Source organism: Somniosus microcephalus, chromosome 28 (assembly GCF_052327205.1).
Source record: "Somniosus microcephalus isolate GS21.2 chromosome 28, FLI_Smic_1.0, whole genome shotgun sequence".
In the NCBI taxonomy this organism is placed as follows: domain Eukaryota; kingdom Metazoa; phylum Chordata; class Chondrichthyes; order Squaliformes; family Somniosidae; genus Somniosus; species Somniosus microcephalus.
This window is the reverse complement of record NC_141014.1, coordinates 40,829,716-40,856,493: the sequence shown is the minus strand read 5'-3', so window position 1 is coordinate 40,856,493 and position 26,778 is coordinate 40,829,716. Positions and strand designations below refer to the sequence as shown.

Sequence of the window (26,778 nt, the reverse complement as noted above, 5' to 3'; positions counted from 1 at the left end):
CAAGCAACAACTTTCTAGCTGAAAGGTCACCCACCTGAAAGGTTAACTCTGTTTCTCTCTCCACAGACGCTGCCTGACCGGCTGAGTATTTCCAGTATTTTCTGTTTTTATTTAACAACATTCTACAGCAAGGAATCTAGTCGGGTCTTAATGCAGGGGTTTGTGTTGCTCGCTTGAAATTCTCGTTTAATTTAGTCTTGGCCCCAGACCTGAAGTCTTACCTGGCCCCCTTATATTTCTGACAGCAATATTTTTCCCAATTTTTGATATTTATATATTTTACACTTTTTTCTTTTCTAAGCAACAAAACAAAAACAAAACACTTATCGTCCCTCATCGAGTCTGCTGCACTCTGAGTAATTTATATATATATTTAAAAAAAGCACCGACTCTCCTGTAGAATACTTAAGTCACCAAGTCTCTCAAAGATGTGCAGACCTAAAAAGAATTCCTTTTCCACCGATAAAGTCTTCAATAGTCGCTGTGGTTTAAAGTTCAGCTTCTGTCCGTTGAACGTGGAGCTGTAGTGACTACAAGGGTTAGTTCGATTGGGATTTCCCAAGTCAGCCATCTGTTCTCCAGCTCTGATGAACCTCGACCTCTTCGCTCACAACCAAGAGAAGCTCACAGTTCTTCCCCCTCAGCTGGTGCTTCAGAAACTTTCTGTGTGAAGATTAAAAACATACAGTGGGGCATCAGAGAGAACCTTCAAAACAATGATATTTAGAGAGGCTTGGGTGTCCTCGTACAGGAAACACAGAAAGTTAGCATGCAGGTACGGCAAGCAATTAGGAAGGCAAATGGCATGTTGGAATTTATTGCAAGGGGTTGAGTACAAGAGTAAGGAAGTCTTGCTACAATTGTACAGGGCCTTGGCGAGACCACACCTGGAGTACTGTGCACAGTTCTAGTCTCCTTATCTGAGGAAGGATATTCTTGCCTTGGAGGCGGTGCAACGAAGGTTCACTAGATTGATTCCTGGGATGAGAGGGTTGTCCTATGATGAGAGATTGTGTAGAATGGGCCGATACTCTGGAGTTTAGAAGAATGAGAGGTGATCTCATTGAAACATACAAGATTCTGAGGGGGATTGACAGGGTAGATGCTGAGAGGTTGTTTCCCCTGGCTGGAGAGTCTAGAACCAGGGGTCACAGTCTCAGGATAAGGGGTCGGCCATTTAAGACTGAGATGAGGAGGAATTTCTTCACTCAGAGGGTGGTGAATCTTTGGAATTCTCTGCCCCAGAGGGCTGTGGAGGCTCAGTCGTTGAGTATATTCAAGGCTGAGATCGATAGATTTTTGGACTCCAGGGGAATCAAGGGATATGGAGATCGGGCAGGAAAGTGGAGTTGAGGTCGATGATCAGCCATGATCTTATTGAATGGCGGAGCAGGCTCGCGGGGCCGTGTGGCTGACTCCTGCTCCTAATTCTTATGTTCTTAAGACATTGAGGCATCAGGATGGTCTTAAATGATATTCTCTCATTAAAACATTCACCAAGTGGGTTACCGTGCACCAGATTTTCTCAGGCGCTGCAACTATTTATATTACACAAGGTCAGGAAGTTCCAATATTTCAAGCTTGACCTCATTTTCTTCCATTCAACCGAGATCCAGTTCTCACCCTGTGCCCTCGCATACGCAAACTATGCAGCAGGGGTGGTGGTCTGGAGCAGGAACCTCGGCCAATGTCCACTCTCTCTCAACCCAGGGGCATGGAGGGTGACTGTAGCACCCCCACTGGTGCCTCAGCAGAGGTCATTTTCTATTAAACGGGATGGGAAGCAGTTAAAAGGAATTCCCCAACTAACCCACTTTGTATCAAACCGCTACAAGCGGCTGCAACTGTTCAAGAAGGCAGCCCACCACCACCTTCTCGAGGGTAAGTAGGGATGGACAATAAATGCTGGCCTTGCCAGTGGCTCCCACGCCCCGAGAATGAATAAAAATAGCGCACACGGACTAGAATTCAATAAGGCTATGCTTGAACATAAGAAATATAGGAGCAGGAGTCGGCCATTCGGCCCCTCGAGCCTGCTCCGCCATTCAATAAGATCATGGCTGATCATCGACCTCAACTCCACCTTCCCACGCTATCCCCATATCTCGATTCCCTTCGTTCCCAAAAATTTATCGACCTCTGTCTTGAATATACTCAACAACTGAGCATCCACAGCTCTCCAGAATTCCAAAGATTCACCACCCTCTGAGTGAAGAAATTTCTCCTCATCTCAGTCCTAAATGGCCGACCCCTTATTCTGTGACTGTGACCCCTGGTTCTAGACTCCCCAGCCAGGGGAAACAACCTCCCAGCATGGACCCTGTCAAGCTCCTTAAGAATTTTATATGTTTCAATTAGATCACCTCTCATTCTTCTAAACTCTAAGGGATATAGGCCTAGTCTACTCAATCTCTCCTCATAGGGCAATCCCCTCATCCCAGGAACCAGTCTAGTGAACCTCTGCTGCACTCTCTTTTAAGGCAAGTATGTCTTTCCTTACGTAAGGAGACCAGAACTGTACACCGTACTCCAGGTGTGGCCTCACCAATGCCCTGTATAATTATAGTAAGACTTCTTTACTCTTATACTCTAATCCCATTGTAACAAAAGCTAACATACCATTTACTTTCCTAATTGCTTGCTGAACCTGCATGTTAATTTTCTGTGATTCGTATAGGACACCCAGGTCCCTCTGAGTGCAAACATTTCCCCGTCTCTCAAAAGCAGAAAATATTCTGCTTTATTGTTTTTCCTACCAAAGTGGATAACTTCACGTGAAGTAGTGATGAATGGCCAGTGACTCCTGTTGGAATGTGCACATGAATGCCAGGCATGGACAGGATTGGGCTTCTCCACAATGCCCCTCCTTCCAGCCAATAGATAAATAACCTGCTGCCACTCAGTGTATGGACTCTTGCATGAAACATGGCCTCTTGATGGCTGCCGGTGAGTGTGGATCTCAACCCCAGCAAAAGTCAACAGACATGGGGAAAAATTAGACAGGGAGCCCATATATTTCTATCTCTTCTTTTCCTGAAGGTGTTGACACCGTCACTGGGGGTTACACCCACCCCACTACCTTACTCACGCGTCAGCCTTGACAGAAAGTGCCAGCAGGCTATCCGACTGTGGAGGGCGTCACATGCCAGCCCAATCGCGCATTCACCCGATGTCCACACGCACACGGAGAAAGGGGGAAATCACCGTACGTCCAACAGGACGTTTAATGCTCCAGCATTCTCTGCTTCACACGTATACATCTACCACTGTACAGGGCAGAAGTGGGCTCGCATGCCGCAAATCGACGCCGCTGATCGCCTAACCTGAGTTCGTCCTCGTTGCCGATCTGGTCTGGCAGTTTCAGCTTCGAGTCGAGGTTGTAGTAGATTCCGGCGACCTCGCGCACGCCAATCCAGTGCTGCCGTTTGAGGGGAAGCTTCACGGGACCCCAACACAAGCTGGAGGGGATGTTCATAATAAAACCCATCACATTCGAAAGGGCAATACTATTAACGTCTCTGAAATCAAATGCAAAAATACGATCAGGAGACAGAGCGACGTGGTTGAGAGGTGCTCTGTAAGTGCACGCGCCTTGGGACATTTTACTGCACTAAAGGCACTCGAGAAATGCAAATTCCTTCATTCACTAAAGTTTTGCAGATGACAGAAGTTGAGGAGTTTACACAGCAGGTGGCTTCATAGAATTAAATCCTGGCAAATAAAAGTCTTTATTTAACAAGAATTAGCAGACACGTTGGTGCAGGAAGAAAATCATCTCAGAATTTGAAATTCATCTTCAGGTAACAGAAACATTCACTTATCCAAAACTCGGCTGCCCGTGTCCTAACTCACACCCAGTCCCATTCACCCATCACCCCGTGCTCACTGCCCCGTGTCCTAACTCACACCGAGTCCCGTTCACCCATCACCCCCTGTGCTCACTGCCCCGTGTCCTAACTCACACCGAGTCCCGTTCACCCATCACCCCCTGTGCTCACTGCCCCGTGTCCTAACTCGCACCCAGTCCCGTTCACCCATCACCCCCTGTGCTCACTGCCCCGTGTCCTAACTCGCACCGAGTCCCGCTCACCCATCACCCCCTGTGCTCACTGCCCCGTGTCCTAACTCACACCGAGTCCCGTTCACCCATCACCCCCTGTGCTCACTGCCCCGTGTCCTAACTCACACCGAGCCCCGTTCACCCATCACCCCCTGTGCTCACTGCCCCGTGTCCTAACTCACACCGAGTCCCGTTCACCCATCACCCCCTGTGCTCACTGCCCCGTGTCCTAACTCGCACCCAGTCCCGTTCACCCATCACCCCCTGTGCTCACTGCCCCGTGTCCTAACTCGCACCGAGTCCCGTTCACCCATCACCCCCTGTGCTCACTGCCCCGTGTCCTAACTCACACCGAGCCCCGTTCACCCATCACCCCCTGTGCTCACTGCCCCGTGTCCTAACTCACACCGAGTCCCGTTCACCCATCACCCCGTGCTCACTGCCCCGTGTCCTAACTCGCACCCAGTCCCGTTCACCCATCACCCCCTGTGCTCACTGCCCCGTGTCCTAACTCACACCGAGTCCCGTTCACCCATCACCCCCTGTGCTCACTGCCCCGTGTCCTAACTCACACCCAGTCCTGTTCACCCATCACCCCTGTGCTCACTGCCCCGTGTCCTAACTCACACCCAGTCCCGTTCACCCATCACCCCCTGTGCTCACTGCCCCGTGTCCTAACTCACATCCAGTCCCGTTCACCCATCACCCCCTGTGCTCACTGCCCCGTGTCCTAACTCACACCGAGCCCCGTTCACCCATCACCCCCTGTGCTCACTGCCCCGTGTCCTAACTCACACCCAGTCCCGTTCACCCATCACCCCTGTGCTTGCTGACCTACACTGGCTCCTGGTTAAACAACACCTCGATTTTAAAATTCTCGTCCTTGTTTTCAAATCCCTCCATGGCCTCGCCCCTCCCTATCTCTGTAATCTCCTGCAGTGCCCCCCCTCCAAGATCTCTGCACTCCTCCAATTCTGGCCTCTTGAGCATCCCCGATTTTAATCGCTCTATCATTGGCGGCCGTGCCTTCAATTACCGAGGCTCCTAAGCTCTGGAATTCCCTCCCTAAACCTCTCCGCCTCTCCTTCCTCCTTTAAGAGTCTCCTTATATCTCACGCGGCTCGGTGTCAAATTTTGTTTTAGAACACTCCTATGAAGCGCCTTGGGACCACGTTAAAGGTGCTATATGAACACAAGTTGTTGTTGTTGTTATGTAGAGCTGTGTGTGGATAGTGAAACATGTGCATAAGGTGCGCTGCTGGCTCAGTGGGTAAATGGATCGACCTGTGTGCTACTGATCCACACAGACTAGAAGGTTCAATTCCCAGCCTGTGCGGAGTTAGCTGTTTGCAGCCAGGGCTCTACAACTGGCTTCAGTATCTGCATTTGGGGGGGTGGTGAAATCAGCTCCTGGTGGCCTGTCACTTTAATTCTCCGCTCCATTCCCACTCGGACCTCACCGCCCTCGGCCTCTTGCATTGTTCCAATGAAGCTCAGCGTAAGCTCGAGGAACAGCACCTCATCTTTCGATTAGGCACTCTACAGCCCTCTGGACTCAACATAGAGTTCAACAATTTCAGATCATAACCTCGGCCCCCATCATATATATATATATATATATTAAAAAAAAAATTTATCCACACTTTTTGTTTGGCCTTTTTTTCTTCCCTCCCACAGGCCAGCTGTCCGTCATTCTGCCAGCGCAATTCACACCCCATCTAGAGCCATCCTTTGTTCCTTAACCTGTCCCATTACCACCTCCTCTCGCCTTGAATATCTCTCAATGTCTCTCAATGGCTCGTGACCTCTCCTGCTTTCTAGCCTATCATTGGCCTTCCCCTTTGTTCTTTCATCCCCTCCCCCTTTTCCCAGCCTCTAAACTTGCTTTAAAACCTGTTCCATTTCCAGCTTTTTCCAGTTCTGACGAAGGGTCTTCGACCTGAAACGTTAACTCTGTTTCTCTCTCCACCGATGCTGCCCGGGCCTGCTGAGTTTTCCCAGCGTTTTCTGTTGTTACTCCCTATCTAATGGGTTGGGCTGGAAAGCGAGAGCGCGTGGGTGTCGAGGGGGGGGGGAAAACATTAGCAGGCTTGGCGATAATGCCAGCACTCACTCCCTGGGCTCTCACGTGGAGAGCAGCAACTCGGGTGAAGTATGGAAGGGGTCACTGTGCCCCCGGGATTATACCCCGGCAGCGGGTCATTGCCTTCGGGATAGTAGGAAAGAAAACCGGCAGGAAAATCATGGAAACTTACAGCACAGGAGGAGGCCATACGGCCCGTCGTGTCTGTGCCGGCTCTTCGAGAGAGCCGTCGTGCTCAGTCCCACCCCCCCACTTTTAGTCCGTAACCCTGTGAGCTCCTCGTCCTCGAGCACCTGTCCCACTCCCCTTTAACATTATTTATGGAATCAGCTTCCACCACCTTTTCAGGGCTCACTCCTCCCACCACACCCCCAAAAAAACACTAGCCACTTGGATTCTGGAGGTTGCCTGTGAATCACCACTGCAGCATCACCAGAAGAGCAGGAGACTGCCTCTTTCCAATCCGGTACAGAATTCTGACATATAATTCAGGATGCTGAGCACATTACATTCGCATGCATCGTTCTCAGTGCCCAGATGTGCCCTGCTGCGACTGCGATGCTGACGGTGACTCTCGCCTTAACGAGGGCGCAAGGAGCCATAAATAACCTGAATTACATCAGCTGTCAGGGCACATCAGGGCTGGGAGATATAAACATTTACAGTTTGTCAGGTGTAAAATGATTCTGAAGAGAAAAGGCGGCTCAAGAGCCAGAAGAGCAGAGAGTTCATCCCCACCTTTACGATCACACGCACGCAACATTGCAACACGTTCACAATGCAGTTCAACACGAGTTGCGCCACCAGACTAGCTGTTTTTGCAAACAAAAACAACCCTGGTTAGTCAAGCAGTTTTTGCAACACGACACTGCACTCCTAATATTGTATTCCGACATTACAACAGTGACTACACTTCAAAAAAGTGGCTGTAAAGCGCTTTGGGACCTCCGATGGTTGTGACAGGCGCTATATAAATGCTAGTCTTTCTATCTTTCTTTCAGAGCTGGAGCTGTAATTTGCAACCAGCTGGACAAGTTTTGTGACCATTTTGTGTTCCGTTGCAGTAGTTATAAAAGATAAAACCTAAATTAAAGTGCCTGCGAAATAAAATCAATCGCCAAATGTTTTTTTTAAAATTCTTTCCTGGGATGGGGGCGTCGCTGGCAAGGCCGGCATTTATTGCCCATCCCTAATTGCCCTTGAGAAGGTGGTGGTGAGCCGCCATCTTGAACCGCTGCGGTCCGTGTGGTGAAGGTGCTCCCACAGTGCTGTTAGGGAGGCGGTATTGTTTGCAGTAAGAGTAGTGAAGGCAATTAGATCGAAGATGCGCTACGGTCTTATTTTGGATCGGTATCTGTTTCTATTGTTTTATATCCCTGTGTTATTTGTACCTCACACACGGCGAGCTGTGCCTTCAGGATCCCATCATTTTAAGGCTGCGTATAGTGACGCCACAAGTCCTGGCCAGAATGGAGATGATTGGGTAATTCCCCCGTCAATCACTGCTGTAAGTGACTGGAATTGATTTTACGCACAATACTTTCCGCCACTCACTGCAGCTTGCTGGAGAAATAATCCTGCTGTTATCGGGAGGCTTTGCTGTAGTTTCGGTCACGAGTTCTGTTTGCTTTGGTTCATGGAGACTCTGTTTAAATAGACTCTGTTTGCTGTCAGTCCTGTTCTATGTCCCGTTCCGCCTCCAACTCATTGGCTGACACAGTGGCGGCAATTTTCACTCCGTTATTTTTTAAAAATGTGCTAAAATATCAACTTTCATTTTTCCTATATCATACAAAAAAATATTTCAATAGTGAGGATTTATGCTTCGCTGATGGCCTGGAAAGTAAGACTGCCCCCCATTTTGAGAAAGAGTGAAATAACTTGTAATTATATGTCGTCTTTCACGTCTTCAGGATTGCCCTAAGCACTTTACAGCCAAAGCCACTGTTGTAATGTAGGGAAACGTGGCAGCCAATTTGCGTACAGCAAGCTCCCACAAACAGCAATGAGAGAAATGGTCAGATAAGCTGTTTTAGTGATCTCGGTGAGGGATAAATATTGGCCAGGATAACTGTTTTGCTCTCCTTCGAATAGTTCATTGGGTTATAAGAACATAAGAAATAGGAGCAGGAGTCGGCCATTCGGCCCCTCGAGCCTGCTCCGCCATTCAATAAGATCATGGCTGATCTTTTAGCTCAACTCTACTTTCCCGCCCTATTCTTGATTCACTTACTGCCCAAAAATCTCTCTTTCTCAGTCTTGAATTTATACTCATCGACTGAGCATCCACAGCCCACTGGGGTAGAGAATTCTAAAGATTCGCAACCCTTTGAGTGAAGAAATTTCTCCTCATCTCAGTCCTGTATCTTCTACATCCACTAGAGTGAGTGGGGACTGGGTTTAGCATCTCATCCAAAAGACGGCACCTCCAACTAAGTAGTGCACTGAAGTGTCAGCCTAGATTATGTGCTCAAATCCCCAGAGTGGGGCTCAAGCCCGCGACCTTCCGATTATCCCTACCTTCGTTTGTCCCACCAAACAGCTTCGTAACCTTTAGTTTGAAGAGCAGCCATGATTACATTAACGTCATAGTTTCCTGTTCCCAGCATGCTCTTCTTGTGCGGCGTTACCATGGTATTCGGGGACAACCTGGCAGATAGAAAAGCAGATTTAAGCATCGAAGAAACACTAAACAGCACTTGACGTAAGAAAACTACTAGTCACTTGGTCTAAGCGTTAAACAAAGCTTTAATCAACTGTTTTACAACATGGAGGTCTAGTTGTGTCCTTCACTAGTTCCTGATAAAGAATGTCCTGAGCAAACTGGGCCCATGCCCCAGTATTTATACTCTCCCCAGACAGCGCCACCAGCAGGCCGCCCAGTATTATTTCATAAGTCATTTCCACATGAATGGCAAGATTCATGTCAGCACTGTTACCTGTTCAACCAATCTGCATCAAAGGGACCACATTTGCAGGGCAGAGTAAGGTAGCAAAATATTCACAGTTGATTGTATTGAGTAGAATGGGCCTATATTCCCTCCAGTTTAGAAGAATGAGAGGTGATCTCATTGAAATGTATTGAATTCTTATTAGAGGGATTGACAGTGTAGATTCTCAGAGTATGTTTCCCCTGGCTGGAGAGTCTAGAACCAGGGGTCACAGTCTCAGGATAAGGGTTCGGCCATTTAGGACTGAGATGAGGAGGAATTTCTTCACTCAGAGGGTGATGAATCTTTGGAATTCTCTACCCCAGAGGGCTGTGGATGCTCAGTCGATGAGTATATTCAAGACAGAGATCGATAAGATTTTTTTTGACACTAAGGGAATCAAGGGATATGGGGATCGGGTGGTAACACGGAGATGAGGTCGAAGATCAGCCATGATCTTATTGAATGGCGGAGCAGGCTCGAGGGGCCGAATGGCCGACTCCTGCTCCTAATTCTTATGTCTGCATCAAATTTAAATGGCTGCAGCGATCATAGCGCTGTTATTAGGTTTATTTAACAAAATACTATAGGAGCAGTTGCACTGAATTAATAAGCTTTGATGTACAATTTGCTTTGTGTGAACTCATCACCTGAAATTGCTGCCACTACAACTATCGGCAACAGAGAGCTAACCACGAGCCCTTCACCCAAAGTGCTGTACAGCTCAAAGTGCTCCCTGCAGACACAGCCCAAGTTTGGAAGGACACATTTTACACTTGTACAGTACTGGCATAAAGAATAACAGTAATCAGGACCCGGATGAACGATCCCACACAGAACATTAACCTACCTCCATTAGATGCTGATTGGCTTGTTGTGCAATTAATGCATTTTGCTTTTATTTCTATGATGATTTTTCTGTTATCGGTTCAAGTGGCTACAATATTAAAATGTAACTTGCCCACTGTGAAACTTTATTGAAATCCTAGTGGCAACACTGCATCAGGCGTGGAATGATGTACATGTCCCCATAATTTACCTGAATATGGCTTTGACTTGGGGTGAGGGAGAAATGGTTGAAAGGAAATAAATTACCATCGAACGTTAACGTGCGATACACTTCCTGTACGATGTTAATTCATCACCAGTGACAGACCAGCAGCCACCAGTATTTTACCCCAGTGTTATGATCATTTCTGTTCTTTTAAGTGTCAGCCGTGGCTCAGTGGGCAGCGCTCGCGCCTCGGAGTCAGAAGGTTGTGGGTTCAAGTCCCCACTCCAGAGATTTGAGCACAAAATCCAGGCTGACACTCCAGTGCAGTACTGAGGGAGCGCTGCACTGTCGGAGGGGCAGTACTGAGGGAGCGCTGCACTGTCGGAGGGGCTGTACTGAGGGAGCGCCGCACTGTCGGAGGGGCAGTACTGAGGGAGCGCTGCACTGTCGGAGGGGCTGTACTGAGGGAGTGCCGCACTGTCGGAGGGGCAGTACTGAGGGAGCGCTGCACTGTCGGAGGGGCAGTACTGAGGGAGCGCCGCACTGTCGGAGGGGCAGTACTGAGGGAGCGCTGCACTGTCGGAGGGGCAGTACTGAGGGAGCGCCGCACTGTCGGAGGGGCAGTACTGAGGGAGCGCCGCACTGTCGGAGGGGCAGTACTGAGGGAGCGCCGCACTGTCGGAGGGGCAGTACTGAGGGAGCGCCGTACTGTCGGAGGTGCCGTCTTTCGGATGAGACGTTAAACCGAGACCCCATCTGCTCTCTCAGGTGGGTGTAAAAGATCCCACAGCCACTATTTCGAAGAAGAGCAGGGGAGTTCTCCCCGGTGTCCTGGGCCAATATTTATCCCTCAATCAACATCACTGAAACAGATTATCTGGTCATTATCACATTGCTGTTTGTGGGAGCTTGCTGTGCGGAAATTGGTTGCTGCGTTTCCTAGATTACGACACGTCATTGGCTGTAAAGCGCTTTTGGACATCCTGAGGTCGTGAAATGGCACTGTAGAAATGCGAGTCAGTCTTTCTTTCTGGGACCTAGATTCAAATCCAAGCCAGACTGATGGGAATAGAGTTTCATCTTTCTGCAAGGGTGCCAACAGTTTGGGAGTTTTAAGTCTCCAGCACAGAATTCCCCAGCATCCAACATTAAAGGGCAGGTTCACTGAGAGGCAGCTCTGGTGTGGGAAATGGAAATTGTGAAATACTGTAATGTGCTCTTCTGAAAATGGGTTTAAGGCAAATTGTCGGGAGAATACAAGTGGCTTTAACCTAAAGTTAAACCATGGTTTATGTTTCCACTGTTGATATTTAAGAAAAAAACACATTAGTGAAGTACTGTAGATAGCATTCACAGGAGTGTGCGATGGAGGAGGGATTTGGGAACATGAATAAAGATTTTTAAATTCAGTTTTTGTCACCAATTTAAAAACCAGGGCTTTTTCAGGGAGAAAAAAATTTGACCCCAAAAATCCCAGATAAATTCAAAGAAAATCTGCTTTATTTTGATCATTGCTGAAACTCAATAAAACAAGAATTAAAGAAAGATTCGCCTTTCATGTCCTCAGGATGTCCCAAACCAATGAAGTGCTTTTTCAAGTGTAGTCACTGTTGTAATGTGGGAAACGCAGCAGCCAATTTGCGCACAGCAAGCTCCCACAAACAGCAATGTGATAAATGACCAGATCATCTGTTTTAGTGACATTGGTTGAGGAATAAATATTGGCCCCAGGACACTGGGGAGAACTCCCCTGCTCTTCTTCCAATAGTACCCTGGGATCTTTCACGTCCACCTGAGAGCGCAGATGCAGCCTCGGTTTAACGTCTCATTTGAAAGACAACACCTCCGACAGTGCAGCGCTCCCTCAGTACTGACCCTCCGACAGTGCAGCGCTCCCTCAGTACTGACCCTCCGACAGTGCGGCGCTCCCTCAGTACTACCCCTCCGACAGTACGGCACTCCCTCAGTACTACCCCTCCGACAGTGCGGCGCTCCCTCAGTACTGCCCCTCCGACAGTGCGGCGCTCCCTCAGTACTACCCCTCCGACAGTGCGGCACTCCCTCAGTACTGCCCCTCCGACAGTGAGGCGCTCCCTCAGTACTGCCCCTCCGACAGTGCGGCGCTCCCTCAGTACTACCCCTCCGACAGTGCGGCACTCCCTCAGTACTGCCCCTCCGACAGTGAGGCGCTCCCTCAGTACTGCCCCTCCGACAGTGCAGCGCTCCCTCAGTACTGACCCTCCGACAGTGCGGCGCTCCCTCAGTACTACCCCTCCGACAGTACGGCACTCCCTCAGTACTACCCCTCCGACAGTGCGGCGCTCCCTCAGTACTGCCCCTCCGACAGTGCGGCGCTCCCTCAATGTGCATTATGTGCTCAAGTCTCTGAAGTGAGGCTGGAACCTACAACCCTCTGACTCAGAGGCGAGTGCGCTGCCACTGAGCGAAGGTTGACACCTTTAGCTAAGAGACTTAAAAAGATACAGGCACGCTAAAAGACAACCCACAGATTATTGATAGAGATCAAAGATATCACTTCTGCAGGGCTCACGATCAGACTCTGACTTACTTAAAAAAAAAACGATTTAGAGGTTGAAGTAAAGATCCTGTGTTTATTGTAGCTGCAGCCACTATGGCGGTGGGATATTAAAAATGATTGGAGATTGTGCACAGGGGAACAGTAGTGATCTTGGGTTTACTAAATAAAACGTCACTTAAGTAAGGCATCGATTGAGGAGCTGCGTCTTCAGGGGGCGGTCAGTGTGTTAACTGCCGATGCACCACTCTCCTGCATCCATATCCAAGTAGGAATGAAGGATTCACATTTGCTGGACTCCGTTAAGATGTGAAGCGCTTTGAGATATCATGAGGACGTGCCAGGCCCCATATAAATGCATGTTCCTTCTTTTATAAAGAATATAGAGCTCATCTAAAAGATCATCTCAGTCACCTTTTAAAAAAATTGACAGCCGTTGTTTCTTTTCCTGCTGAACGTCAGGTCCAGAGATACACACACGACACATTAGTAATGCACCAGAGGGTTTCGGTGGAGTAGATAGGGAGAGACTGTTTCCACTGGCGGGAGGGTCGGGAACCAGAGGACACAGATTGAAGGTAATTGTCAAAAGAGCCAGAGGGGGGGAGAGGAGGAGAATTTTTTTTTTTAAACGCAGCGAGTTGTTGTGATCTGGAACGCGCTGCCTGAAAGGGCGGTGGAAGCAGATTCAATAGTAACTTTCAAAAGGGAATTGGATAGATAATTAAAAAGGAGAAATTTGCAGGGCTACGGGGAAAGAGCGGGGGGGAGTGGGACTAATTGGAGAGCTCTTTCAAAGAGCCGGCACAGGCACGATGGGCCGAATGGCCTCCTTCGGTGCTATCTCATTCTATGATTCTAACTTCAGCAAGCTACGTACAGCAGGCAAACTGGGTGCAATCCGTGTATTTAAAAAAATGGGACATTTTGGAGGATGGTTCTCAAATTCAGGGGAAATAGTTTTTTTTTAAAACTGATTCAGTACCCAGAGAACGTCAGAATTGCTGTGTATTACCAGCATCACTGTGCAAGTTATTAGGGTCACTGGGAGCTTAGAGCCATTACACTTGGTAAAAGTTTAAGGAGCCCAGCTTGCAATGGTTCTGTCACAGATAGATATTAAAATAAATTTCTAACACCCCAGTGGTTTGGCATGAGTTTTCAAAATGCGTATTTTGCAAATTCCCAGAATTAAACGGACTAATCTCACACCCAAGTCACCACTGAGTCACTTGCTGGTCTCAATATGACAAATCAGAGTGTGTGCGTCTTCTGTCTCGCCTCGTCTATACGATTAAATGTTTTAGAGAAACACAAGGATTAGCAGCAGGAGTCGGCCATTTGGCCTCTCGAGCCTGCTCCGCCATTCAATAAGATCATGACTGATCATCGACCTCAACGCCACTTTCCCGCCCGATCCTCATATCCCTCGATTCCCCTTGAGTCCAAAGATCTGTCGATCTCAGCCTTGAATATACTCAATGACTGAGCCTCCACAGCCCTCTGGGGTAGAGAATTCCAAAGATTCACCACCCTCTGAGTGAAGACATTCCTCATCTCAGTCTTAAATGGCCGCCCCCTTATCCTGAGACTATGCCCCCTAGTTCTAGACTCTCCAGCCAGGGGAAACATCCTCCCAGCATCTACCCTGTCAATCCCCTCAGAATCTTGTATGTTTCAATGAGATCGCCTCTCATTCTTCTAAACTCTAGAGAATACAGGCCTAGTCTACTCAATCTCACCTCATAGGACAATCCCCCCAACCCATGAACCAGTCTGGTGAACCTTTGTTGCACTCCCTTTTAGTGTTTAGTTTGAAAGATTCAACTTGCAACAAATGTGTTTTAAAATCTCAGATGGCGGAGCAGACTCGAAGGGCTGAATGGCCTATTCCTGTTCTTATGTTGCAGCAAGTTATTTTTACATAACCCTGAATGTTGTAAGGGATTTAACGACAGATATCAGTGCCAGTGCGATGCCTTTCCTGTGTTTTATATCTTTTTTAAAAATGCCTCGACAGGCAGTGCTCACATTCTACCCTCGGTCACTCGTTTTCTCATCTCTTATCGATGCGACAATGCCGCGTGCCCTTCTGAAGTTTCCTCTCATTCCTCCGAAGCTGCCAATCCTAAGTTTTCCTCCTCCCTGTACTGAGGTCAACAGCGGACAGATGCCTTCATGCAAGGGAGGGGGACTTGGAATATTTTTGATCCTAAATCTTCTGCCGCCAAGTATCAGTTCGACTCAGTTGGTGGAATACTCACCTTCGAGTCAGAAGGTTGTGGGTTCAAATCCCACACCGGGACCCGAGTACAAAGTTCAAGGTAACACGTCAGTGCAGATGCTAGGACTGTCAGCCTTTAGGCGAGATATTAAACCGAGGCACTGTCTGCCTGCCCTGGTGGTTCAAGTGGACATCAAAAGATCCCGCAGCACTGTTCTAAGAATAGCCAGTTCTCTCGGTGTCCTAGGCCAACATTCCTCCCTCAGTCAACACCACTAAAAACAGATTAACTGGTCCTTCGCCTCATTGCCGTTTGTCAGCTCTTGCTGTGGACAAAACAACCATCACGTTCACCTACACAACACAGCGACTGCACGTCAAAGCAATTCGCTGCATGCAAAGCCATTGAGACATTTCTCAGACACGCGACAAGGTGCTATAAAAATGCAAGTCTTTCTGTCTTCCAGTTTCTACCCAGGAGAAGTTACATAGAAACATAGAAGATAGGAGGAGTCGGCCATTCGGCCCCTCGAGCCTGCTCCGCCATTCATAGAAACAGTGAAAGATAGGAGCAGGAATCGGCCATTCGGCCCCTCGAGCCTGCTCCGCCATTCATAGAAACAGTGAAAGATAGGAGGAGGAGTCGGCCATTCGGCCCCTCGAGCCTGCTCCGCCATTCATAGAAACAGTGAAAGATAGGAGGAGGAATAGGCCATTCGGCCCCTCGAGCCTGCTCCGCCATTCAATGCGATCATGGCTGATCATCCAAATTCAGTACCCTGTCCCTGCTTTCTCCCCATATCTCTTGATCCCCTTAGCCTTAAGAAATATATCTAACTCCTTCTTGAATATATTTAATGAATTGACCTCAACTGCCTTCTGTGGTAGAGAATTCCACAGGTTCACCACTCTCTGGGTGAAGAAATTCCTCCTCATCTCTGTCCTAAATGGCTTACCCCTTATCCTTAGACTGTGACCCCTGGATCTGGACTCCCCGGCCATCGGGAACATCCTTCCTGCATCTAGTCTGTCCAGTCCTGTTAGAATTTTATAAGTTGCGCCTGCTTCGCTTTTCTTCATGGCTTAAAAATAATCCTTGACTTGGCAATGTGCTGGAACCCTGCTTTGAGACCATGGTCTTACTACACAATTAGGAACACGTCATCTAAACTATTACACCCGGACGACGCAAGGGCACACAGCGTCACAGATCTGATAAGCACATGGCATACCTTTAAAGCTAAGGCTTTAGCAGATACAGGTGCCAACAATGGACGAAACCCTTTGTTTAAACCCCACTTGACGCCAACTTAAATCAGCAACCGTAGAACGTTTACACCACTCCCTGTAAACTGTCACTAGCCAAGCCAGTCTCTACAGCCCGCAAGCAAGTACGCTGCACCGTGAGCACTGTATATTCCGAATGTAATGACGGTAACATGGCGCAACTAAAGGCAATTTATTTATTTTAAAATGGCCATCAACCCAGCCTGCCGACAACCAGGGCCGATCACTGGGGCACTTTTCCGATCCTGGAATAGAAGTACACAAACACTGATAAGAACCTTCTGCTTCTCCTTACTGTACATTACGCTGCCGACGCCATGGTAACAGCCCGATTGCTTTTAGCAGTGCAATTGTTTGTTTTACTGGAGCATTCCATGTCTCTGCTCAGCAATGGTGAGGGTGGTTCGAGATGCAACACTGTGCCAGCATCAGGTCAGGTATGGCATGGGTGCGATGCAGAGTAAAGCCCCCCTCCAGTCCACCCCAAGCAGAAGAGCTAGACTCAGAAGTGCCCCTAGAAGTTATATTGGGAGTGGGTGTGTGCTGGAGGACTGGAGAGCGGCCAATCTAACACTCATTTTCAAAAAGAGAGCTCGGGCTAACCCCGGGTAATGGAAGGTCAGTTGGTTTAATGTCTGTGGTAGGAAAAATTCCAGAATTTTTAATGAAAGAATACTAAATATCTAGATGGAGAAGACCATTGGAAACTGCCAACCTGGATTTCAGAGAGTAAGATCGTGCTTGAAGAACCTGACAAGAGTTCTTTGAGGAGATGACGGCTGTGGTAGATGGGGGAAATGCAGTGGATGCGGGAAATGCAGTGGATGCGGTGTACATGGACTTACAGAAAGCCTTTCACAAGGTACCACACAGGTGACTATCGGAGAAGATTAAGGCGTATGAAATTAGGAGAGGGGTAGCACATTGGATTAAAATAGGATTCGAAGGGAGGGCACAGAGAGTGGGAGTTAAGGGCAGTTTCTCAGAGGGGTTGGAAGTGGGGAGCAGTGTCCCACGAGGTTCTGTTCTGGGACCGCTTCTGTTCACGGTGTAGATCAATGATTTGGATATAGGGCTAGAGGGAATGGTGTCTGAATCTGCAGACAACACCAAAATAGGAGGCATAGTGAATCATTCTGCGGTTCAGAGGAAGCTGCAAGGAGATATTGATACGATGGTGGAATGGGCAAACAAGTGGCAGATGGAATTCAATGTTGGTAAAAGTCAGGTGGTAATTCTTGGTTTAAAAAAAAGTAATAATTATACTCTGAATGGGGAAAGCTGGGACACAGATACAAGATTAAATGTAAGATTTAGGACAAAGAGCAAGAAACTTTTTTGAAACAGAGCGTTGTGAAGCTGTGGAATGCACTACCAGAGTTAGTGATTGAATCAGAGACTATATCAATATTTAAGAATACTTTCTCAACATAAGTGGTTGAAGGAAAAGGGAATAAAGAGATATGGGAACAGGGCAGGCACAACAGCAACTTATACAGAAAAACTTCCCAAGGCACGTCACAGAAGCATAATCAGACAAAAATTGAAAGAGATATCAGAAGGGGTGACTAAAAGCTTGGTTAAAGAGGTAGGTTTTAAGGAAGGTCTTAAAGGAGGAGAGGGAGGTGGAGAGGCAGAAAGGTTTATTGAGGGAATTCCAGAGCTTAGGGGCGAGACCCAGGCTGAAGGCACAGTCGGCAATGAAGGGGTGGAAAGAGTGGGGGATGCACAAGAGGCCAGAGTTGGAAGAACGCAGAGATCTCGGGGTGGGTGGGGGGGGGGGGGGGGGGTTGTAGGGTTGGAGGTTACAGAGATAGGGAGGGGCGAGGCCATGAAGGGATTTAAACACGAAGATGAGAATTTTAAATTTGAGGAGTTCAGGGACTGGGTAGCAATGTAGGCCAGAAAGCACAGGGGTGATGGGTGATTGGGGCCCGGTACGGATACGGGAAGTCTAGTTTTTGATGAGCTCGTTTATGGAGGCTGGGAGGCCGTCCAGGACAGCATTGGAATGATCGAGTCTGGAAGTAACAAAGGCGTGGGTGAGAGTTTCAACAGCAGATGGGCTGAGGTGGGAGTGGGTGGGGGAAGATGAACGAACACCAACACAAACTGGTTGGGCCGAATGGCTTGTTTCCGTGTTGTAATATTCATGATTTACCACACCAGCAATTCATCAGCTTATCATAGAAATTCACAGCAAGGCAGGAGGCCATTCGGCCCATTGTGTCTGCGTCAGTCGACAAAGAGCTCTCCAGCCCAATCCCACTTGCCAGCTCTTGCTCCGTAGCCCTGTAGGTTCCGGCACTTCAAGGGCATATCCAAGTACTTTTTAAATGTGATGAGGGTTTCTGCCTCGACCGCCCTTTCAGGCAGTGAGTTCCAGACCCCCACCACCCTCTGGGTGAAAACATTTCCCCTCAAATCCCCTCTAAACCTGCTACCTTTTAATTAAAATCTATGCCCCCTGGTTGTTGACCCTTCTGCCAAGGGAAATAGGTCCTTCCGATCCACTCTATCTAGGCCCCTCATAATTTTATACACCTCAATTAGGTCTCCCCTCAGCCTCCTCTGTTCCAAAGAAAACAACCCCAGCCTCTCCAATCTTTCCTCATAGCTAAAATTCCCCAGCGCAGGCAACATCCTTGTAAATCTCCTCTGTACCCTCTGCAGTGCAATCACATCTTTCCTGTAATGTGGTGACGCAGTATTCTAGCTGAGGCCTAACTAGTGTTTTATACAGTTCAGGCATAACCTCCCTTCTGAGCGAGATTACCAAATTAGAGACACGTTAGTGGTGTGGGCCTGTGCTTGCTATAAATTTGGTTAAGACTGAAATTCATTTCACATAGGAACCCAACAACTAACACAACAACAACTTGTATTTATATAGCACCTTTAACAGAGTAAAACTTCCCAAGGCGCCTCACAGGAACGTAATAAAACAAATTTTGACACCGAGCCACATAAGGAGATCACAGAAACCCCACAGTGCAGATAGAGGCCATTTCGGCCCATCGAGCCTGCACCGACACATATCCCACCCGATCCCCGTAACCCCACGTATTTAATCCCCCTAACACTAAGGCTCAATTTATCATAGCCAATCAACCTAACCCGCACATCTTTGGACTGTGGGAGGAAACCGGAGCACCCGGAGGAAACCCACGCAAACACGGGGAGAATGTGCAAACACCACACAGTCAGTCGCCCGAGGCCAGATTCGAACCCGGGTCTCTGGCGCGGTGAGGCAACAGTGCTAACCACTATGCCACCGTGCATATTAGGGCAGAGCTTGGTCACAGAGGTCGGTTTTAAGGAGCGTCTTAAAGGAGGAGAGGCGGAGAGTTTTAGGGAGGGAATTCCAGAGCTCGGGGCCCAGGCGGCTGAAGGCACGGCCGCCAATGGTGGAGCGATGGAAATCGGGGGGGTGCGCGAGAGACTTTTACCTCTGGGACCCATTCCTGAATCTGGCTCAGGTTGGTGGGTGCAATACTGTGATGCTCAACAAGGTACCCACTGAGAGCATCAAGCATGCCCAGGGTAGGTGTGGCACAGTGAGATGCGGAGTAACGCTTTTAAAGCTTTGCTGTTACAACTATAAATACACTTCATTGGCTGAGAAGCGCTTTGGGACGTCCTGAGGACATGAAAAACGCTCTATAAATGCGGGTTCTTTCTTAATGATCAACTGCATATTGTGGTAAAAAAGTTAAAGCATGTTAATTGGTATAAATGTTGGTTTCAGGAAGGGTGGTTTAAAAAGCTGTCACTGGGTGTGTACAACACCTGATGCATCAGAGAATCAGTGCAGAAAGAAACTGACTGGTATTCGGTCTACAAATGTGGGATGGAAAATATTATTTAAAAATTGTTCCAATATTAATCCAGCACCAGATGCTCAGCAAAATATTAGATACATTCGTTTTTCAATAGATTTTCCAGCGTTGTCAAAATAGGAACATAGGAGGCCATTCAGCCCCTAGAGCCTGCTCCGCCATTCAATTAGATCATGGCTGATCGGTACCGAGATATCAGTGTAACTTGTGGGTGTGTAATTTTTTCAGACTACACCCACTTCAGCTATGAAAAATACCCAAGAATACAATCATAGATTTTATCCTCCCGAACCGGGGAGATAGAATAAACAAATGGAGCGAGACAAAGAACACTAACAGAAGAGAAGGGAAGATACAACTGAAGGAGAGAGGGGGAGGAGGGAGTTAGAGGGGGAGGGAGGGGAGAGCGAGGGAGGAGGGAGGGGAGAGCGAGGGAGGAGGGAGGGGAGAGCGAGGGAGGAGGGAGGGGAGAGCGAGGGAGGAGGGAGGGGAGAGCGAGGGAGGAGGGAGGGGAGAGCGAGGGAGGAGGGGGGGGAGAGCGAGGGAGGAGGGGGGGAGAGCGAGGGAGGAGGGAGGGGAGAGCGAGGGAGGAGGGAGGGGAGAGCGAGGGAGGAGGGAGGGGGGAGGAGGGAGGGGAGAGCGAGGGAGAAGGGGAGAGCGAGGGAGGGGAGAGCGAGGGAGGGGAGAGCGAGGGAGGGGAGAGCGAGGGAGGAGGGAGGGGAGAGCGAGGGAGAAGGGGAGTGTGAGGGAGGAGGGAGGGGAGAGCGAGGGAGGGGAGAGCGAGGGAGGAGGGAGGGGAGAGCGAGGGAGGAGGGAGGGGAGAGCGAGGGAGGAGGGAGGGGAGAGCGAGGGAGGAGGGAGGGGAGAGCGAGGGAGGAGGGAGGGGAGAGCGAGGGAGGAGGGAGGGGAGAGCGAGGGAGAAGGGGAGTGCGAGGGAGGAGGGAGGGGAGAGCGAGGGAGGGGAGAGCGAGGGAGGGGAGAGCGAGGGAGGAGGGAGGGGAGAGCGAGGGAGGAGGGAGGGGAGAGCGAGGGAGGAGGGAGGGGAGAGCGAGGGAGGAGGGAGGGGAGAGCGAGGGAGGAGGGAGGGGAGAGCGAGGGAGGGGAGAGCGAGGGAGGGGAGAGCGAGGGAGGGGAGAGCGAGGGAGGGGAGAGCGAGGGAGGAGGGAGGGGAGAGCGAGGGAGGAGGGAGGGGAGAGCGAGGGAGGAGGGAGGGGAGAGCGAGGGAGGGGAGAGCGAGGGAGGGGAGAGCGAGGGAGGGGAGAGCGAGGGAGGGGAGAGCGAGGGAGGAGGGAGGGGAGAGCGAGGGAGGAGGGAGGGGAGAGCGAGGATATTTCTTTCTTTGACGCAACCTCCATTTTTTTCTCTGGGGCTCCCTGGGACGTTGTTCTACGTTAAAGGCATAATCTGTGTTGTGGTTAGTGAATTGGTAACAAAGGGACAGAACAAAGGGGCAAGATGGAAGAATTGTTTTTCACATTATTATTAAGAACAGGGAGTACTTCACAACAGTGTCTATAACATCATTTAAAAAAGAAATGGCTAAGTATTTTAAAAGGAATATAAAAGTATAGACAAAAGGCAAGGAAACGAGGTTGGAATAGGTAGCTCCAGTTGAAGAGCTAGCACTGGCACAGACACAAAGGGCCAAATGGCCTCTTTCTGTGCTAGCACCTCAAGTCCTGCAATGGCATTCAAAATAAATTGTGCCTATGACAGATAGAAGAAAAAGGCTTGCATTTCTATAGCACCTTTCACAACCTCAGGACATCACAAAGTGCTTCACAGCCAATGAAGTACTACTGAAGTGTGGTGTAGTCAATGGAAGAACTCCCCTGCTTTTCTTCAAATAGTGGCTGTGGGATCTTTAACATCCACCTGAGAGGGCAGACGGGGCCTCGGTTTAAAGTCTTATCCGAAAGACAGCACCTCTGACATTGCAGACTCAGTACTGCCCCACCGACAGTGCGGCGCTCCCTCAGTACTGCCCCACCGACAGTGCGGCGCTCCCTCAGTACTGCCCCTCCGACAGTGCAGCACTCCCTCAGTCCTGCCCCTCCGACAGTGCAGCACTCCCTCAGTCCTGCCCCTCCGACAGTGCGGCGCTCCCTCAGTACTGCCCCTCCGACAGTGCAGCGCTCCCTCAGTACTGCCCCTCCGACAGTGCGGCGCTCCCTCAGTACTGCCCCTCCGACAGTGCAGTGGAGCGCCCTCAGTACTGCCCCTCCGACAGTGCAGCACTCCCTCAGTCCTGCCCCTCCGACAGTGCAGCACTCCCTCAGTCCTGCCCCTCCGACAGTGCGGCGCTCCCTCAGTACTGCCCCTCCGACAGTGCGGCGCTCCCTCAGTACTGCCCCTCCGACAGTGCGGCGCTCCCTCAGTACTGCCCCTCCGACAGTGCGGCGCTCCCTCAGTACTGCCCCTCCGACAGTGCGGTGCTCCCTCAGTACTGCCCCTCCGACAGTGTGGCGCTCCCTCAGTACTGCCCCTCCAACATTGCGGCGCTCCCTCAGTACTGCCCCTCCGACAGTGCGGCGCTCCCTCAGTACCGCCCCTCCGACAGTGCGGCGCTCCCTCAGTACTGCCCCTCCGACAGTGCGGCACTCCCTCAGTACTGCCCCTCCGACAGTGCGGCGCTCCCTCAGTACTGCCCCTCCGACAGTGCGGCGCTCCCTCAGTACTGCCCCTCCGACAGTGCGGCGCTCCCTCAGTACTGCCCCTCCGACAGTGCAGCGCTCCCTCAGTACTGCCCCTCCGACATGTGCGGCGCTCCCTCAGTACGGCCCCTCCGACAGTGCGGCGCTCCCTCAGTACGGCCCCTCCGACAGTGCGGCACTCCCTCAGTACTGCCCCTCCGACAGTGCGGCACTCCCTCAGTACTGCCCCTCCGACAGTGCGGCGCTCCCTCAGTACTGCCCCTCCGACAGTGCGGCGCTCCCTCAGTACTGCCCCTCCGACATTGCGGCGCTCCCTCAGTACTGCCCCTCCGACAGTGCGGCGCTCCCTCAGTACGGCCCCTCCGACAGTGCGGCACTCCCTCAGTACGGCCCCTCCGACAGTGCGGCACTCCCTCAGTACTGCCCCTCCGACAGTGCGGCACTCCCTCAGTACGGCCCCTCCGACAGTGCGGCACTCCCTCAGTACGGCCCCTCCGACAGTGCGGCACTCCCTCAGTACTGCCCCTCCGACAGTGCGGCGCTCCCTCAGTACGGCCCCTCCGACAGTGCGGCACTCCCTCAGTACGGCCCCTCCGACAGTGCGGCGCTCCCTCAGTACTGCCCCTCCGACAGTGCAGTGAAGCGCCCTCAGTACTGCCCCTCCGACAGTGCGGCGCTCCCTCAGTACTGCCCCTCCGACAGTGCGGCACTCCCTCAGTACTGCCCCTCCGACAGTGCGGCGCTCCCTCAGTACTGCCCCTCCGACAGTGCGGCGCTCCCTCAGTACTGCCCCTCCGACAGTGCAGTGAAGCGCCCTCAGTACTGCCCCTCCGACAGTGCGGCGCTCCCTCAGTACTGCCCCTCCGACAGTGCGGCGCTCCCTCAGTACTGCCCCTCCGACAGTGCAGTGAAGCGCCCTCAGTACTGCCCCTCCGACATGTGCGGCGCTCCCTCAGTACGGCCCCTCCGACAGTGCGGCACTCCCTCAGTACTGCCCCTCCGACAGTGCGGCACTCCCTCAGTACTGCCCCTCCGACAGTGCAGTGGAGCGCCCTCAGTACTGCCCCTCCGACAGTGCGGCTCTCCCTCAGTACTGCCCCTCCGACAGTGCAGCGCTCCCTCAGTACTGCCCCTCCGACAGTGCAGTGGAGCGCCCTCAGTACTGCCCCTCCGACAGTGCAGTGAAGCGCCCTCAGTACTGCCCCTCCGACACTCCCTCAGTACTGCCCCTCCGACAGTGCGGCACTCCCTCAGTACTGCCCCTCCGACAGTGCGGCACTCCCTCAGTACGGCCCCTCCGACAGTGCAGTGAAGCGCCCTCAGTACGGCCCCTCCGACAGTGCGGCACTCCCTCAGTACTGCCCCTCCGACAGTGCGGCACTCCCTCAGTACGGCCCCTCCGACAGTGCAGTGAAGCGCCCTCAGTACTGCCCCTCCGACAGTGCGACACTCCCTCAGTACGGCCCCTCCGACAGTGCGGCACTCCCTCAGTACTGCCCCTCCGACAGTGCGGCACTCCCTCAGTACTGCCCCTCCGACAGTGCGGCACTCCCTCAGTACTGCCCCTCCGACAGTGCAGCACTCCCTCAGTACTGCCCCTCCGACAGTGCGGCACTCCCTCAGTACTGCCCCTCCGACAGTGCAGCACTCCCTCAGTACTGCCCCTCCGACAGTGCGGCGCTCCCTCAGTACTGCCCCTCCGACAGTGCGGCACTCCCTCAGTACTGCCCCTCCCACAGTGCGGCGCTCCCTCAGTACTGCCCCTCCCACAGTGCGGCACTCCCTCAGTACTGCCCCTCCGACAGTGCGGCACTCCCTCAGTACTGCCCCTCCGACAGTGCGGCACTCCCTCAGTACTGCCCCTCCGACAGTGCGGCACTCCCTCAGTACTGCCCCTCCGACAGTGCGGCACTCCCTCAGTACTGCCCCTCCGACAGTGCGGCACTCCCTCAGTACTGCCCCTCCCACAGTGCGGCACTCCCTCAGTACTGCCCCTCCGACAGTGCGGCGCTCCCTCAGTACTGCGCCTCAGACAGTGCGGCGCTCCCTCAGTACTGCCCCCCGACAGTGCGGCACTCCCTCAGTACTGCCCCTCCCACAGTGCGGCACTCCCTCAGTACTGCCCCTCCGACAGTGCGGCGCTCCCTCAGTACTGCCCCTCCCACAGTGCGGCACTCCCTCAGTACTGCCCCTCCGACAGTGCGGCGCTCCCTCAGTACGGCCCCTCCGACAGTGCGGCACTCCCTCAGTACTGCCCCTCCGACAGTGCGGCACTCCCTCAGTACTGCCCCTCCGACAGTGCGGCACTCCCTCAGTACTGCCCCTCCGACAGTGCGGCGCTCCCTCAGTACTGCCCCTCCGACAGTGCGGCGCTCCCTCAGTACTGCCCCTCCGACAGTGCGGCGCTCCCTCAGTACTGCCCCTCCGACAGTGCGGCACTCCCTCAGTACGGCCCCTCCGACAGTGCGGCACTCCCTCAGTACTGCCCCTCCGACAGTGCAGTGAAGCGCCCTCAGTACTGCACTGGTAGCGTCAGCCTGGATTTTGAGCTCAAGTCTCTGGAATGGGTCTTGAACCCACAACCTTCTGACTCCGAGACGGGAGAGTGCAACCCACTGAGCCACGGCTGACACTGGCCTTCCCAAAACTGCGTCACCCCACAACTCCACAATTTAATCCGTGCTATAACTGGGTACGGTGACATTCTTTCCTCTGGTACCTCTGAAAAATCTCCTGCAGCGTGTCTCTGGTGAACGCTCTCCCGTCCTGGAAGACGTTGTTGAGGGCGTGAAGTGCGCACAGCTCCCTCCTCTGCTTCTCGTGGTAAATCAGAGCAGGCGACTGCGCATCAGAGTCCAGTTTTAATTTGTCTCCTTTCCAAGGGACACAGCTCATTTTCAGTTCGACAAGACGTACTGCCTGAAACGTGGTCCAATCTCAAGAAAAAGTACACCTCGACCCTAGTTCACGTTCCAGGCGCCTTATAGTCATATTAAGACTTGTGGGCTGTAGCATCGAGTGTCTCCAGGACTCAGTAAAATTCAATCGCATATAAATGATAGCTTTGGGTTGCAGAACTTTGCTACTCCCAGGAACTAAAAAAATATATGTACTGTATGACAGTCAGTCAGTGAAATTCGAGAATCCTCTAAGGACACTTTCTGCCAAGAAGTAAAACACCTTTGAGGCCAAAATCAGGATTTCTTTCCCTGAAGTTCCGCCATTCTGGCACAAATTTTTAATCTCTCAGTAAGCCCCAACTTGTTGCTGTGGGAACATTCTTAGTTGCAGAAGGCTTTGCGTCTCTTGTTGCGTTCCTCCCGAGTCTTCAGACCATTCCATGAGTCTCTGTCCTGGCTTCTGGGCCAGACTCTGCGCTCTGGCCCCTAGGCCGGTCGCTATGGCCTGGGATCTCCCTGTGCCCCTGGGAACTCCCTGGGAACTTGCTGTGCCCCCTGAGCTCTCCCTGGGATCTTGCTGTGCCCCTGGGTTCTCTCTACCTGGAATCTTGCTGTGCCCCCCTGGGCTCTCCCCTGGATCTTGCTGTGCCCCCCCAGGGCGCTCTCTACCTGGGATCTTGCAGTGCCCCCCCCCCCCAGCTCGCTCTACCTGGGATCTTGCTGTGCCCCCTGGGCTCTCTACCTGGGATTTGCTGTGCCCCCTGGGCTTGCTCTACTTGGGATCTTGCTGTGCCCCCTGGGCGCTCTCTACCTGGGATCTTGCTGTGCCCCCTGGGTGCTCTCTGTCTGGGATCTTGCTGTGCCCCTGGGCTCTCTCTACCTGGGATCTTGCTGTGCCCACTGGCTACTATCTGCCTGGGATCTTGCTGTGCCCACTGGGCTCTCTTTCCCTGGGATCTTGCTGTGCCCCCTGAGCTCTCTCTGCCTGGGATCTTGCTGTGCCACCTGGGCTCTCTTTCCCTGGGATCTTGCTGTGCCTCCCCTCTCTCTCTCCACAGTCACTAGCAGTAAACAACCTTCAGGCTCCTCCACGCCTCACGCCGCCGACCCCCGCCGAACACTCGCGGCTGAAGAGAAGGCCGAACCCCGGGACGGACGGACGAACGCCTCAGCGAACAAACCCCCCACGGCCCGCGCTCCGCCGCCTGCGCACCACGTCACCCGAACCCGCGTTCCGCCGCCTGCGTATTACGTCACCCGAACACGCGCTC

General features: G+C 51.7%; 1 protein-coding gene across 1 annotated transcript; it reads right to left on the bottom strand.

Moving 5' to 3' along the window:
* Positions 1-323: 323 nt before the first annotated feature.
* Positions 324-26,778, bottom strand: josd1 (Josephin domain containing 1). The gene is made up of 4 exons (XM_085969005.1): positions 25,327-26,778; positions 8,664-8,792; positions 3,324-3,518; positions 324-663 (listed from the first exon to the last, which is right to left on the bottom strand). The coding sequence occupies exons 1-4, from the start codon at positions 25,500-25,502 to the stop codon at positions 564-566; spliced, it is 600 nt and encodes a 199-aa protein (XP_085825131.1). The 5' UTR covers positions 25,503-26,778; the 3' UTR covers positions 324-563.

Bases quoted from the DNA above. Each gene is read 5' to 3' on its own strand.
- josd1 (XM_085969005.1), bottom strand. From the start codon at position 25,502: ATGAGCTGTGTCCCTTGGAAAGGAGACAAATTAAAACTGGACTCTGAT. The intron at 3,519-8,663 runs GTAGGGATAATC...ATTTGATTTCAG, and splicing joins GTTTGGTGGGACAAACGAAG to AGACGTTAATAGTATTGCCC. The intron at 664-3,323 runs GTTAGGCGATCA...ATCTTCACACAG, and splicing joins GGCAACGAGGACGAACTCAG to AAAGTTTCTGAAGCACCAGC.